Source organism: Dipodomys merriami, unplaced genomic scaffold (assembly GCF_024711535.1).
Source record: "Dipodomys merriami isolate MVZ:Mamm:240054 unplaced genomic scaffold, mDipMer1.0.p SCAF_509, whole genome shotgun sequence".
NCBI lineage: Eukaryota > Metazoa > Chordata > Mammalia > Rodentia > Heteromyidae > Dipodomys > Dipodomys merriami.
Genome location: NW_027206079.1, coordinates 185,000 through 198,012, shown reverse-complemented (window position 1 = coordinate 198,012; position 13,013 = coordinate 185,000). Strand labels below are relative to the sequence as shown.

The 13,013-nt window shown below is 42.9% G+C and overlaps 2 protein-coding genes across 2 annotated transcripts in view; both read right to left on the bottom strand.

The window, feature by feature from the left end:
- Positions 1–287: 287 nt before the first annotated feature.
- LOC138810768 (ATP synthase subunit g, mitochondrial) lies at positions 288–6,946 on the bottom strand. Its single transcript, XM_069997973.1, has 3 exons — positions 6,838–6,946; positions 2,796–2,956; positions 288–486 (listed from the first exon to the last, which is right to left on the bottom strand). The coding sequence occupies exons 1-3, from the start codon at positions 6,887–6,889 to the stop codon at positions 388–390; spliced, it is 312 nt and encodes a 103-aa protein (XP_069854074.1). The 5' UTR covers positions 6,890–6,946; the 3' UTR covers positions 288–387.
- Positions 6,947–9,123: 2,177 nt separating this feature from the next.
- LOC138810767 (ubiquitin conjugation factor E4 A) overlaps positions 9,124–13,013 on the bottom strand; it is a 38,170-nt gene continuing 34,280 nt past the window's right edge. Inside the window, exon 20 of the mRNA XM_069997972.1 lies at positions 9,124–12,084. Within this exon, the coding sequence (XP_069854073.1) occupies positions 11,955–12,084 (130 nt within the window). The 3' untranslated portion in view covers positions 9,124–11,954. The remainder of the gene's footprint in view (positions 12,085–13,013) is intronic.

Genomic DNA, 13,013 nt, shown 5'->3' with positions numbered 1-13,013 from the left:
TTTAATAACAGGATTTAACTTGTTATTCTGGTACACGCTAACTAATTCTCCTGCAGGACTAAATTCAAGGCCTTTCTCTCAAATTTTCTGGAAGTAAAGCTTAAATATATATTTTACCTTATCTTCATATATTCATGTATCAGGTTTGTATATTCACATCTATCCTTTCTAATTTCAAGCTGACAGACATGTATGTAGAACTGTATAAATGTATTAAAGCCAAAGACAACCCAACTTAATAACAAGAAAAAATGTGACTGTCTTTGTATTATTTGACAAAGAAACACTGATATTTGACTCATTTTATTCAGATAACAAACACTCTGAACGTATGTCCAAGAACACTCAAGTAATAAATCAAAAAGAATCAGATGTTAAGATTGGTCTTCAAACATCATAGCCAACGATGCTACGCTTGCCTATGATTTCTCCGATATAAAACCACATCCACACCTCAGTGGCCACCAAACCATTCAGCATAGCTTCCTGGAAAAAAAAAAGTACAAATTTTAAGGTAACTTAAAAAAAAAAATCTATCTATCTATCTATCTATCTATCTATCTATCTATCTATCTATGTACTATTCTTTCCCAGGTTTAAGTGACAGAGAATATGAGGATGCTGTTCAAGCTCTGGGCAATCTTAGAGCTAAGACTTATTAAGGTCAACTTTGTTCAGCTTCTGAAAACCCTTAAACTTTCAATTTTGTTGGGTAAGTAGTCTACAGCTTATAATTCTTTCAAAGGATTCTTTAAAGACCTGAACTGACTTAACCCTTTCATTATTAGTTTATGAGACACTTTATAGGCCCTAAAACAACCCACATCCTGGAAGTAGCTGGGCATTTGGGCAGGGCATTCATACATAAGGATGGCTATAGGAAAGCCAAGTCTGAGTAGACATTTCTGGCCAAAAAATACCCACTGAAAGATGAAGGACTCTTTCTCTTTATATTTCATTTTTATTCACTTACTATTTTGCTTCTATTTCCAAATACTTATTTTCACAAGTCAAAAGTTAATTGGAAGCCAGGCGCCAGTGGCTCACGCCTGTAATCCTAGCTACTCAGGAGGCTGAGATCTGAGGATCTCGGTTCAAAGCCAGCCCGGGCAGGAAAGTCCGTGACTCCTATCTCCAATAAACCACCAGAAAACCGGAAGTGGCGCTGTAGCTCAAGTGGTAGAGTGCTCACCTTGAGCTGAAGAGCTGAGGGACAGCGCCCAGGCCCAGAGTTCAAGCCCTAGGACCGACCCCCCCAAAATAAAAAAGTTAACTGAAAAAAAAAAACCACATTGGGGTAGGTGGTTGTAAAGTCAGAAATTATTAGCATTTTGAACTTTTTGTACCCTGTGGTTGGATCAAGAAACATAAAACTCAAGTTCTAGTTCTATAGTCTTTAGTCTTCAGGTAATTTCTTTTTCTTTATTTTATTTTATTTTATTTTATTTGTTAATATACTGTACAGAGGGGTTACAATTACATGGGCAGAATAATGTCTTCAGGTAATTTCATAACCTAGATTTGTTAATTTTATAGTGCTAGCTGTCTGACCATCATAGTTCATGAGATCTTTGGATGAAATGAGGTTAATTCCAGTACCAAAAATGGGGGTCAGAGCCGGGTGCTGGTGGCTCACGCCTGTAATCCTAGCTACTCAGGAGGCTGAGATCTGAGGATCGCGGTTCAAAGCCAGCCCGGGCAGGAGAGACCGTGAGACTCCGATCTCCAATAAACCACCAGAAAACCGGAAGTGGCGCTGTAGCTCAAGTGGTAGAGCGCTCGCCTTGAGCTGAAGAGCTGAGGGACAGTGCCCAGGCCCAGAGTTCAAGCCCCACGGCCGACAAAACAAAAACAAAAACAAAAACAAAAATGGGGGTCAGAAGGAGGGAAGTGGAATATAGAGTATAAAATCAAAGTAAGCCATCATATTTCAGTGCACTAGCCAAAATTAGGAAGGAAAAGTATTCAACTACACCACTTTCTTTTTTTTTGGTGTTATTGGGGTTTGAACTCAGGACCTCCTGTTTGCTAAGCAAGCATTTTTCTGCTGAGCAAGACCTGCCAGTTACTCAAAATACTCACGTGTGTGTGTGTGTGTGTGTGTGTGTCTTAAGTGGTAGAGCACCTGAAAATACTCGTGTGTGTGTGTGTGTGTGTGTGTCTCTCTCTCTCTCTCTTAAGTGGTAGAGCACCTGAGTAGTAAGTGAAGCGTTGAGTTCAAAACCCAGTACCAAGAAATCTTTTTTTTTTTTTTTTTTTTTTTGCTGGTTGTATAGCTTGAACTCTGGGCCTGGGCACTGTTCTGAGCTCTTCAGCTCAAGGCTAGCACTCTTATCACTTGAGCCATAGCACCCACCCACTTCCAGCTTTTTCTGTGTATGTGGTGCTGAGGAATCGAACCCAGGGCCTCATGCATGCAAGGCAAGCACTCTACCACTGAGCCACCTTCCCAGCCCCATCTTTTTTTTTTTTGATATAGGATATGACTACATGAAAGCTAAGACATGAGGAAGGGTACAAGGACAAAGCCTTGCTTAGCATATGGAAAACACTGGGTTTGATTTCCAGATCCATAAGAAAATAAAAACAAGGAACAGATCTAAGACCTAAAACAGCTGAATTATTTCCACCCAGATGACAAAATGAGTAAGTATCTTCCTTGGTAGTTAAAATAGAGATTATCTCTGATTATGCTTGATTCTGCCTTACTTGTATATTAATCAAAATAATCAGAAAAGTCCCAAGGGAAGACATTTTCCATTATGCACATACGTTTTCATTTAGCCCATAGTTACCTTAACTGTGAGCTGTTTGAAGCTACCAGTCTGAGCACTATGGATTATTTTTTTCAGGCTCTGAATAGCTGTGGGGATCTCAGCAGGGGTCGGAGGAACCAGCTCAATCCTGGCGTAGTGCCAAAATGTGGCCAATCGAGGTTTGGAGTAAGTCACAGCAGCTGGAAAACAGAACAAAAAAACCCAGGATGAACTCACTAGAGACCGAAAGAAGCAGATGTGTGGGCTGGACACAAATATTTATTCATGCATCACATTCATTCACTGCTTGTACCAAATGTGCACCCGGTGTGAAGAGTCAAAGCTGCTCCCTGGTAACAAGAGACTTTAAAGATGCAGAACACCTGTGTCACGGGGAAGTTCAATCAGGCAGGAAGCTATGCACACATTCAATTACATTGGGACTTCACTAGTGGCCAGCTAGCACTGTTACTTCACTTTGAAATGGCAAATCTAATTAACTGTACAGTTTCTAGTAGCTGGATTAAACAACAGGAATACAACACCAATTTATTCATATTCCAGAATATTTGGAGAAGTCCCAAAGGCAAGGAAAAGTGGCTATGTAGAATGGCACCCTTAAGATTAAGAATCAGATTAAACCTTATCACAACATTGGCTACAAGTCCAGATGGAATTATACCAATTAGTACCCATTTTTGATAATCACATCAATATGTGCTGGGTTAAATCTTTCTCAAACAAGCACAAGCTGCTCTCCTTTCAAATCACTACAAATAATAAAAGAAAAACCTAAGTGTATTAAAAGCAGCCTAAACTAAAATCTATTACTAAACTGAAATTCTCCAATGTACTATTTTTTTATAATACTGTTTTTGAAGTATTCCACAAATATTGTCATTATCAATTAGTTCTAATCTCAAATACCCCATAAGTTTATTTTTATTTTTTTTGTCGGTCGTGGGACTTGAACTCTGGGCTGGGCGCTGTCCCCCAGCTCTTCAGCTCAAGGCCAGTGCTCTACCACTTGAGCCACAGGGCCACTTCCTCAACGTACTATTTTAAAAAACAAGACCTTTAATAACCTGGGTAGAGATGTGAGATGATGGTAGTGACTTCAGCATGAAAAAAAAATTATTACTAAAATAAAATCATGCCAGCCAGGCATAGTGTCTCACATCTGTAATCCTAGCTGAGGCTGAGATTGGACAGAGCAAGTTCAGAGGCTAAACAGGGCAAAAACTTTTTGAGATTCCTCTGTCTCAATCAGTAAAAGTTCGGTACAGTTGCATGTGCTTGTCATCTCTGCAGGCATGGACATAAATGAGACACTATTCTAAAACTTACTAAAGTAGAGCACTTCCTTAGCTAGGCACAGTGGTGGCGCACACCTTGTAATCCTAGGTATCAGGAAGTAGATAAGGGGCATAGAGTGAATTTAAGCCCAACCTAAGGAAAGTTAGAGATCCTACCTCAGAAACACAACACAAAAACAAAAGGGTCTGGGAGACTAGCTGGGGTGAAGGACTGTCCAAGCTGTTATCCCACTATTAACTGCTTGAACCTGTGTTTTTCATTAGTCTTAGCATTACTATCTCCTTCATCCATTGTGTTTGGAGGATTGGGGTAACAGACTCTTCTTTCAGTAGACCCTAAGCTTTTAAGAGACTGTTCACAGCAGAACTGCCAATGTCCATATAATGGGATAATCAAAAAGCCCAAGGTCTTGGAGACTTTCAGTTCACCCAATTGTCTTTACATATTTCATCCCTAAATTTTAGTTGGTAAATGTGTTTTTCAAGATCACAGATTGAAGGATTATTTGAGGATGGGAAAACAGATCAGTGGTAGTGCATGTCTTTAGCACATGTTAAGACCCTGGGTTTGAGCCCAGCTCCAAAAAAGGGAAATGATAAATCGGTAGTACACTTAATTTGAAGTTATATTTAGCTTTATATTCAGATGGACAGACAGAATAACCACTAGATTATATACATGCACAAAGGTATGCACATGGATACATGGCTAACTCTCGGTCCTGTAAGAGGATCCTAAAGCAATGATACTCTAGCAGTAAGAAACAAACACAGCACCTAGAACTTAATTTGCAAATGCCAGTGTTTAATAAAAGGGAAGAAGAGGGCTCCTTGGAGAAATAAGCCAATTCTCAAGCCAGGCAGAGAAAATCAATGACAACTCTCAAGCATCATGGACTACCAGGAAAAAGGGATGTGAAAGTCGGGTGCTGGTGGCTCACTCCTACAACTGTAGCTATTCAGGAGACTGAGATTTGAGGATCGTGGTTCAAAGCCAGCCCTGGCAGCAAACTCTGAGAGACTCATCTCCAATTAACCACCAGAAAACCGGAAGTGGTGCTGTGGCTCATGTGGTAGAATGCTCTCCTAGAGCTGAAGAGTTGAAGGACAGCGCCCAGGCTCAGAGTTCAAGACCCACAACCGACCAAAAAACCCAAAAATTCCTTGGAGAAAAATGTCTTATTAGACATTCTGTAGCAGGGCATCAGGTGTTTATAGTAGGGGGCATGTAAGATCTTCAACAACTTTTGATTGGTGATGGAAGGAAAGGAGAGAAAAGAGCCTGGCACTGGTGGCTCACACCTGTAATCCTACTACTCAGGAGGCTGAAATCTGAGGATCAGGGCACAAAGCCAGGCCCGGGAAGAAGGTCTATGTGACTGTTATCCCCAATTAACCAGAAGAAAACAGAAGTGATGCTGTGGCTCAAAGTGGTAGAGCATTAGCCTTGAGCAAAAGAACTCCAGGACAGTGCCCAGGCCCCGAGTTCAATCCCCAAGATTGACGAGAGAGAGAGAGAGAGAGAGAGAGAGAGAGAGAGAGAGAGAGAGAGAGAGAGAGAGAGAGAGAGAGACAGAGAGAGAGAGAGAGAGAGAGACAGAGAGAGAGACAGAGAGAGACAGAGAGAGACAGAGACAGAGACAGAGAGACAGAGACAGAGAGACAGAGACAGAGAGACAGAGAGACAGAGAGAGAGACAGAGAGAGACAGAGAGAGAGAGAGAGGAGTAAGAAAATGTTGAATACAACAAAATAGGATCAAAAGCATTTTTGGAAAGTTTTTATTCACATGTAGTAATCAAATCCGAATGAAAACCACTTACCACACTTCAGAACAGCTAATGAAGAAATGTCGATATATCTCATTTTGGAAGTAAGATGAATAAATAACCTGGTACTCAGAAGACAACTGAAAAAATGTACTGACAGAATAGCCTATTTCTAAGGCTTGCAGCTACTCGGGGTCGTTCTAAAACACAGCGAGGCTCTATCAGAGAAGCACTTCAAACAAACGATCAATCAAAACCCCCAACAAAACAAACCGGACGCTGGTGGCTCACGCCTGTCATCCTAGCTACTCAGGAGGCTGAGATCTGAGGATCGCGGTTCAAAGCCAGCCCAGGCAGGAAACCCCGTGAGACTCTTATCCCCAGTTAACCACCAGAAAACCGCAAGTGGCGCTGTGGCTCATGCGGTAGAGCGCTCGCCTGGAGCTGAAGAGCTCAGGGACAGCGCCCAGGCCCAGAGTTCAAGCCCCACGACCGACCAAACAAACAACCAAACAATGATAAAGACTACGGTGTACCGGCTTCCGGGACAGGCATGTTCATCCGTAAGGTCCGATTTCATCCCGGCTTCCCCTCCGATTATGCACAAGCACCTCCGAACCCGGCCAGGAAGGAAGGACAGAGCAAAGCTGGCGCTCCCCAGTTCACTTACCCCGACCCTCCCGCAGCGGCGGGCCGAGCCCTCCCCGCGCTCCGGGGCTCTCGCCCCCTTCTCCTAACTGCATCTCCGTTCTCACGGACCTCAGGTGGGGCCCAGGGGAGCGGCGGCGGCGGCTGCCGGGCACCTGCCCCTCGGCACGGCGGTGGTGGGGATCCGGCATTCGCAGGCGGGCGCAGGCCAGGCGAGCACAAGGTTAGAGGGCAGTCTCGAACCCGTCTCTCTTCAGGCCGCCCCGCTTCCCTCAGGCTCCTCGGCCCCCCACTTCTTCCCCCCGTCGCCGGGCACCCGCCTCGGCGGGCTCACAGCGCGTCCACTCACCGTTCACCAGCGTCGGGGCCTTCTCCACGAGGTTGCGGACGAACTGGGCCATGGCTCCAGGACGGACGGTCCCTCTCCCCGAACGGCCGGTGAATGTCACTCCCCGGAAGGACCCGCGGCAGGACCCCGTCCCACTTCCAAGGTCAGGCCGCCCCGCTCCGTGCCGGTCCAAAATATTCAGGTGTTCTACGATCTTCGTGGGATACGGGATGGTGCACTCATTGTTTCACAGCGACAGAGGAGAAAAGAGGTGCGAAAAGACGAGAAAGGCGGGCTTGTGGACGGAGGTGGGATCTGGCACTGAAACAGGCATATTTTGGGGCAGCCCGTCACGGGGGCCCGGAAGGCTGGCGAAGGAAGGAAATGCGCATGCGCCGCTGCTTTCCTTGGCGCCGACCTTCGCTTTCTTGCGTAGGGCTTTTTGCAGCTTTTAGGGGACGTCGTGGGGGTCCTCCGGGACCAACGCACTCCTTTTAGGGACCGATGGGTCCAAGCCCTAACCGAGACCTTGAGGGGCAAGTAGGCGCCCCGCGTCTCATCCTGTGCCTTTCTTCAGTTTGTTTTGTAACTGTGCCCTCCCCCCCCCCCCGCCCCCGGTTTGAGTCCGGGCTGGGCCCGAGTCTCCCAATTCGGTCACCAGCCGCTAGGAGCTTCGCCGTTCTGAGTGAGGAAACCCCCGAGGGCCCCGCACGGAGAGTGTTAGGTTGGGTCCCCATCGAGACGCGGATTCCACACTTTCTGAGTGGTGGAGGGAGCCCGGATCTGAAGAGATTGCAGTGTGAACGCAGAGGGAGCATCCGTGTCAGGGTGGGCTTGTGCTGATCCGGGGACACCTAGGAATCCCTGATGTAGCCGGAGTCAGGCGCTGGTGGCTCACACCTGTAAACCTAGCTTCTCAGGAGGCTGAGACCTGAGGATCGTGGTTCAAAGTCAGCCCGGGCAAGAAAGTCCGTGACTCTTACCTGCAGTGAATCGCCAGAAAACGGGGAACGTGGAGCTGTACTTCAAAGTGGTAGAGCGCTAGCCTTGAGCAAAAAGAGCTCAGGGACAGTGCCCAGGACCTCAGTTCAAGCCCCATGGCTGGGGAAAAGAAAAAAAAAAAAAAGACAGCCACGTACCAAATGAATGGACTAGCTAGCCGGCTAAAAAACAAGGTGGTGTCTAAGGGGCTAGGAGCCTTGCAATCGAGTTGTCTTAGATACTGCTGAGATGTCAAATTAAGCACTGGGTGAGGGTGGGAATAGCTAAATGGGGAACACCTGTGGAATCCTAGTCTCCAGGACGTGAAGGCAGGATGATAATGTGTAGGTAGGTCTGCGTGAGCCATCTGATGAGACCATGTGAAAAACAGTGGGTAGTAAAATTAGCAATAAGGAAAACTTTTTTTTCCCCTTTTGTGCCCTGGCTCTTGAAAGCATGGCCCCTTTTTCTCTCTCTTTCTTTCGGCTAGCGCTCTACCATTTGAATCACACAGCTCCACTTCTGGCTTCTCACCATTGTTTTCAGATCTCAGCCTCCTGAGTAAGATTACAAGCATGAACCACTGGTTCCTGTCTTGGGAAAAATCTCTGCTATTAACTAGAACAGTTTCAAAAGCTTACAAGCCAGTTGAGTAAAGAAATGAGCCTATAAAAGATTACGAGTCAAAAAAGCAAAGAGGACTGTGGAGCTCAAGAGAAAAACCTTAAAAAAGGGGCAGAGGCAGAAAAATGAAGGAATTAGTCTGGGAATGGTAGGACCTCTCTACAAACGGGGTAATGGGAGAAAGGTTTGAAAGCAGAAATTCTAAACCTCGTTTTCTACCATTAAAATCTTACCAGTGTGAAGGGCAATTGGAAGGTGCCTTGAGGAGAGCCATTAGGGATCCACGAAGGGTTGTTGGGCAGTATTAGAGACCACAAGTTTGGATGCCCCATTATAAAGACTTCTCATCTAACAGTGGCCTACAGCTTGGATAGTAGAGTAGAAGGAAATGACTTGCTTAATCTAGGCAGAGGTCCTATATGCCATAGAAACAAGGGGAAAAAGGCCTACATGATAATAAAAAAGATCTGGGTTCAGGCCAGATAATCAAAGCCAATAGGGAGTTAATTAGGGAAAAAAAATTCCTGTAACTCATTTTCTGAGCTAGCCCCAGGCTCCCCTCCAGAGGTCTGGTGAGGTTGGCTAGGTCAGCCAAGTCACACACACTTGATATTACCTACTTAAAAAAGGAGGTAGTTCTCCAGGTTTTCAGAGATTTCTGAAACTTGCTTTTAATACAACATTAAAGGGATACCAAAGGCAGTAAGTCAGGTGTTCATTTATTAAATACAAGTTTTAAACAAACAACCCCAGGCAAGTTTGACAAGTAGTAACCTTCCTGGAATGTTTCAAAATACAATTATGTTGATCAAGTTTTATTTCAGTTAACCTTTTTGTTTTGTTCTTCATTTTCTCTGTCTCTAGGTTCTTTTCCTGTTTAGCAGCTAAGAGCATGCACGTTATTTCCTCACATGACAACAGTGTAGCATCAGCCTCTTGCTGGTAAAGGCACCCAGTAGACTTTGACTCTGTGCAATGGCTGCTTAGCAACCAGCATCAAATAAGGTAATGAAGCTTTTGTAGATTCCAAACAGCCATTGGTGCCTTTACCTGTACCATTAAAATACCTCTAAAATTTCCTTCAGTTTTCATATAATCATTAAAAACTATACTTAAAAAACTCTAACTGCTTGATAAAACCTACTTAAATAATCTCACAAGTTTAGTATTAGCTTCTTGGTAAATTATATGAGCAATACCAGAGCTAATTAGAGTCTTCATTTTCCTATTATACATTAGCAAAACCAACACAGAAAACTTAGGTATATCACAAAGGCTACTCTAATAGATTCAGAGCTACTGCTGAGTTCCAACAAAGCACCTCTTCACACTTCCAAATGTATATACGTACCATGTTGTATCAAGACAATTTTTAGTCTGATTTTTTAAGATGTCTTTAATTACTCTACAGAAAGAAGGCACAGAGGACACTTGTTTCCTTGCCAATAGTGGCCTTAAGCTACGTGCTTGCTTTTTTGATGAGTTTGAAGATATCAGCAGCATCAGTGGTGCCATAGCCATTCATAAAAATCTCAGGAAAAGAACTCAAAACAAAATAACAGAACTTGCTAGAAAAGGCTTACAACCTGAAGGCTATGTATAGAAGTACAATACAGATACTAGAGGCAGCATAGAGGTTGTTAGCTAGAAAGCTGCAGAACAGCTGTCTCCTGAGGTTTTGTGCCCATTCTCCTCCATTTTTTATTTTTTGCAAAACTCTGGTCTTCCACCCCTTCCTTTTAAATGAAAATCTCCTACTAGATTGGGTTTGGAAGATAAATGCAAGTAGGTAGAAGCTTATTTTATATACACTTCATTCCCCCAGAGGGGAAGGAGAATAATAAATATGAACTGAAGCTCATTTTAAGAAAATAAATCCTGTCAACCCATAATTAAAGGTCCAGGGACCCACCGAATTAATCTTACATTCTAGGGTTTGCAAAATCCTAGACTTCTGTTTTTACTGCTATGTGCAGCAATAGGCAATGTCAATTTAATATCCAAAGCTGAGGGGACCCCGCTCTAACGAGTTTTTTTCAACACCATCAAAATTACATAAAGGATTGCTTATAGCAACTTGTGTTGGAATATCATAAAACAATTTTATTTCAGAGGCTATGGCTACTAATAATGTCCTCTAAAGAAAGCACTGACCCATTTCCACATCATCACTTTTCTTATCCCTTATGTCTCTGGGCTTGGATACCGATGTAGAGAGAGTCCCATGGAAGAATAAGCCCAACTCAGCATGTCAAGCTGCTCACTCGAGTGGATCAGCCTGGAGAAGTGGGGTCCATCTACTTACTGCTCAGGGCTAAGTGGGTATTCAGAATGGCTTGCGGACAGGATTTACTCAAATTCCTATTTTAATTGATGAACTAAGGCTATATTAGAAGCTCTTAGAAGCCAGGTCATAAGCCCAAACAAACATTATATACATTTTATAGTTTTAGAATTTTACCTGCTTAGGACGAGTTTGTGAGTAAACATGGTCTTACACTGTATACATCTTACATGAAGGGAAAATATAAAGTGACACTTAGTTTTTACAATACCAAAGCAAAAAAACACATGGTATATGTGTAAATACATACAGGCTGAGGGACTCACTTATTCGTTCTTAAAATGACATTTTTTTTCATGGTTACAGTATTTTTGTTTCCTAGCTCTTTTACCTAGGCCTAGTCCTTAGAGTAACAGATTTTCCTAATAGGAAAAGGGCCTAACAGCTTCCTATTTATTCTCTCTTCTAGATTTTTTTTTTTTTTTTTTGTGACTAAAGTGCCAAAACTCCAAGTCTGTCCCATTACTAATTCTCATAAAATGACAAGGAGCTAAATTTTTGGTGCTAACAATTCTGTCATAGTGTTGTGATGAAACCTAACACAGAACTACCAACAGAAGTTGCATAAGATTTCTTTAAAAAAAAACAAAATCTCACCTTTCATTCAAAAATCTACACAAACATGGAGGAATTTACTTTTATATGAAAAGCTATTCTGTAATATTACAGAGCTATAATAAGGACAAGGGCTTAATTAGGATTTTAAGTCTGTATCATCAGGACTAGTAAATACACAGGCTAACACAGCATTTTCTAACATAAGTTGTCATTGAAATATTTGACATCGTAGACTTAAAAGTAGTGCTCACCAAAATGTTTTGAGCAGTATGTGAAAGGGAAAGATAAAGTGGCAAAAAGTTCCAGTAGTTGAACTTAATATAATTTAAGGTAGGAAACTGAAGAAGAAAGAATAGGAAGCGAGAATGAACAAAGACTAAAAATCAGTAATGATTTCTACACTTAGTGATGCTGCAAGAAGTAGAACTTCCTGCAAGCCAGGGGGAACACAGACAAATTCTTGGGAATCTTAATTATCATAATTTGAGCAAGAAAACTCTTCTAACTTAGTAAAGAAGAAGAAAATTGATAAAGGAAAAGGAAAGGAACAGAACCAGAAAGAGAGAAAACCACAAGTGGTTGTTCTATCTACACTCTGGGGTGGGTTTTTGGTTTGTTTCGTTCACAGTATTTATTCAAGTTGCTCCTTTTGTTGTTGCTTCCTCTCAGCAAGCCACTGCTGGATTTTCTCTTTGAGTTCGGTGTTTGGCCGGATTTGGTCCATGGTGAGGGGACTACGGTTAAAAGGATCTGTTTGGTCACTAGGACAAAGAGAAAGGGAAATGGAGTTCTCTAAGTTGTACAATGCCAAGCCAAAAACAGAACATTTAAGTATCTTGCTTGACTGCTATCAACCTAAGAGTGCATTATAACTCAGTCAAATGCTGACCTGTAGAAAGGTGAGTTGAAGAAAGGGTGAATCAGGAGTTTGCTCAGCTACTTTGTCACTTAACAAAATACCTAAACACTGTTGTTCAGACATTTCTTCTAAGTGGCTTAAAAAATACTGGGTGTCTGTCACTAGCCTTTAGACTTCTCCAAGGCAGAGACCAGATACCTCTTGTCAGTGTACAGCACTGTTTGTAGGGTTTTTCTTTTTCTTTCTGTAATGGGGTTTTGCTATATTGCCCAAGCTAGCCTCAAGGCCAAAGAAAGGCTCAAGTGACCCTCTCTCAGTCCCCTGAGTAGGTGGACCTAGAGGTGAGGGTCACTACCAGACTTGGGTCACTACAGTGTAAGTTTTTTTTTTTTTTTTTTTTTTTGGCCAGTCATGAGGCTTGAACTCAGGGCCTTGGGTATTGTGCCTAAGCTTTTGTACTCAAGGCTAGCATTTACCACTTTGAGCCACAGCTCCATTTCCAGTTTTCCAGTAGTTAAGATAGTTTTCCAGTAGTTGGAGATAAGAATATCATGGACTTTACTGCCAGGGCTGGCTTTGAACCGTGATCCTTATATTTTAGCATCCTGAGTAGCTAGGATTAAAGGTATGAGCCACCAGCGCTTGGCTCAATGTAGGATATATTAAGAGAGCTAGCCTTACAAATGACATTGGGTTTTTTTTTAGCTAATTGCTGTGTAATTAAATGTAGATTATGGTTTCCTGGCAGGTAAGAAGGTTCAGGACTGGGAGCACTGCTCACTGGTATTGTGCTTGCCTATTATGTGCAAGGCTCTGGGTTTGATTCCCAGA

Coding starts and splice junctions, on each gene's coding strand:
- LOC138810768 (XM_069997973.1), bottom strand. CDS start 6,889: ATGGCCCAGTTCGTCCGCAACCTCGTGGAGAAGGCCCCGACGCTGGTG. Junction 2,957..6,837: donor GGCCCCGACGCTGGTGAACG/GTGAGTGGACGC, acceptor TCTGTTTTCCAG/CTGCTGTGACTTACTCCAAA. Junction 487..2,795: donor TCAAACAGCTCACAGTTAAG/GTAACTATGGGC, acceptor TTTTTTTTCCAG/GAAGCTATGCTGAATGGTTT.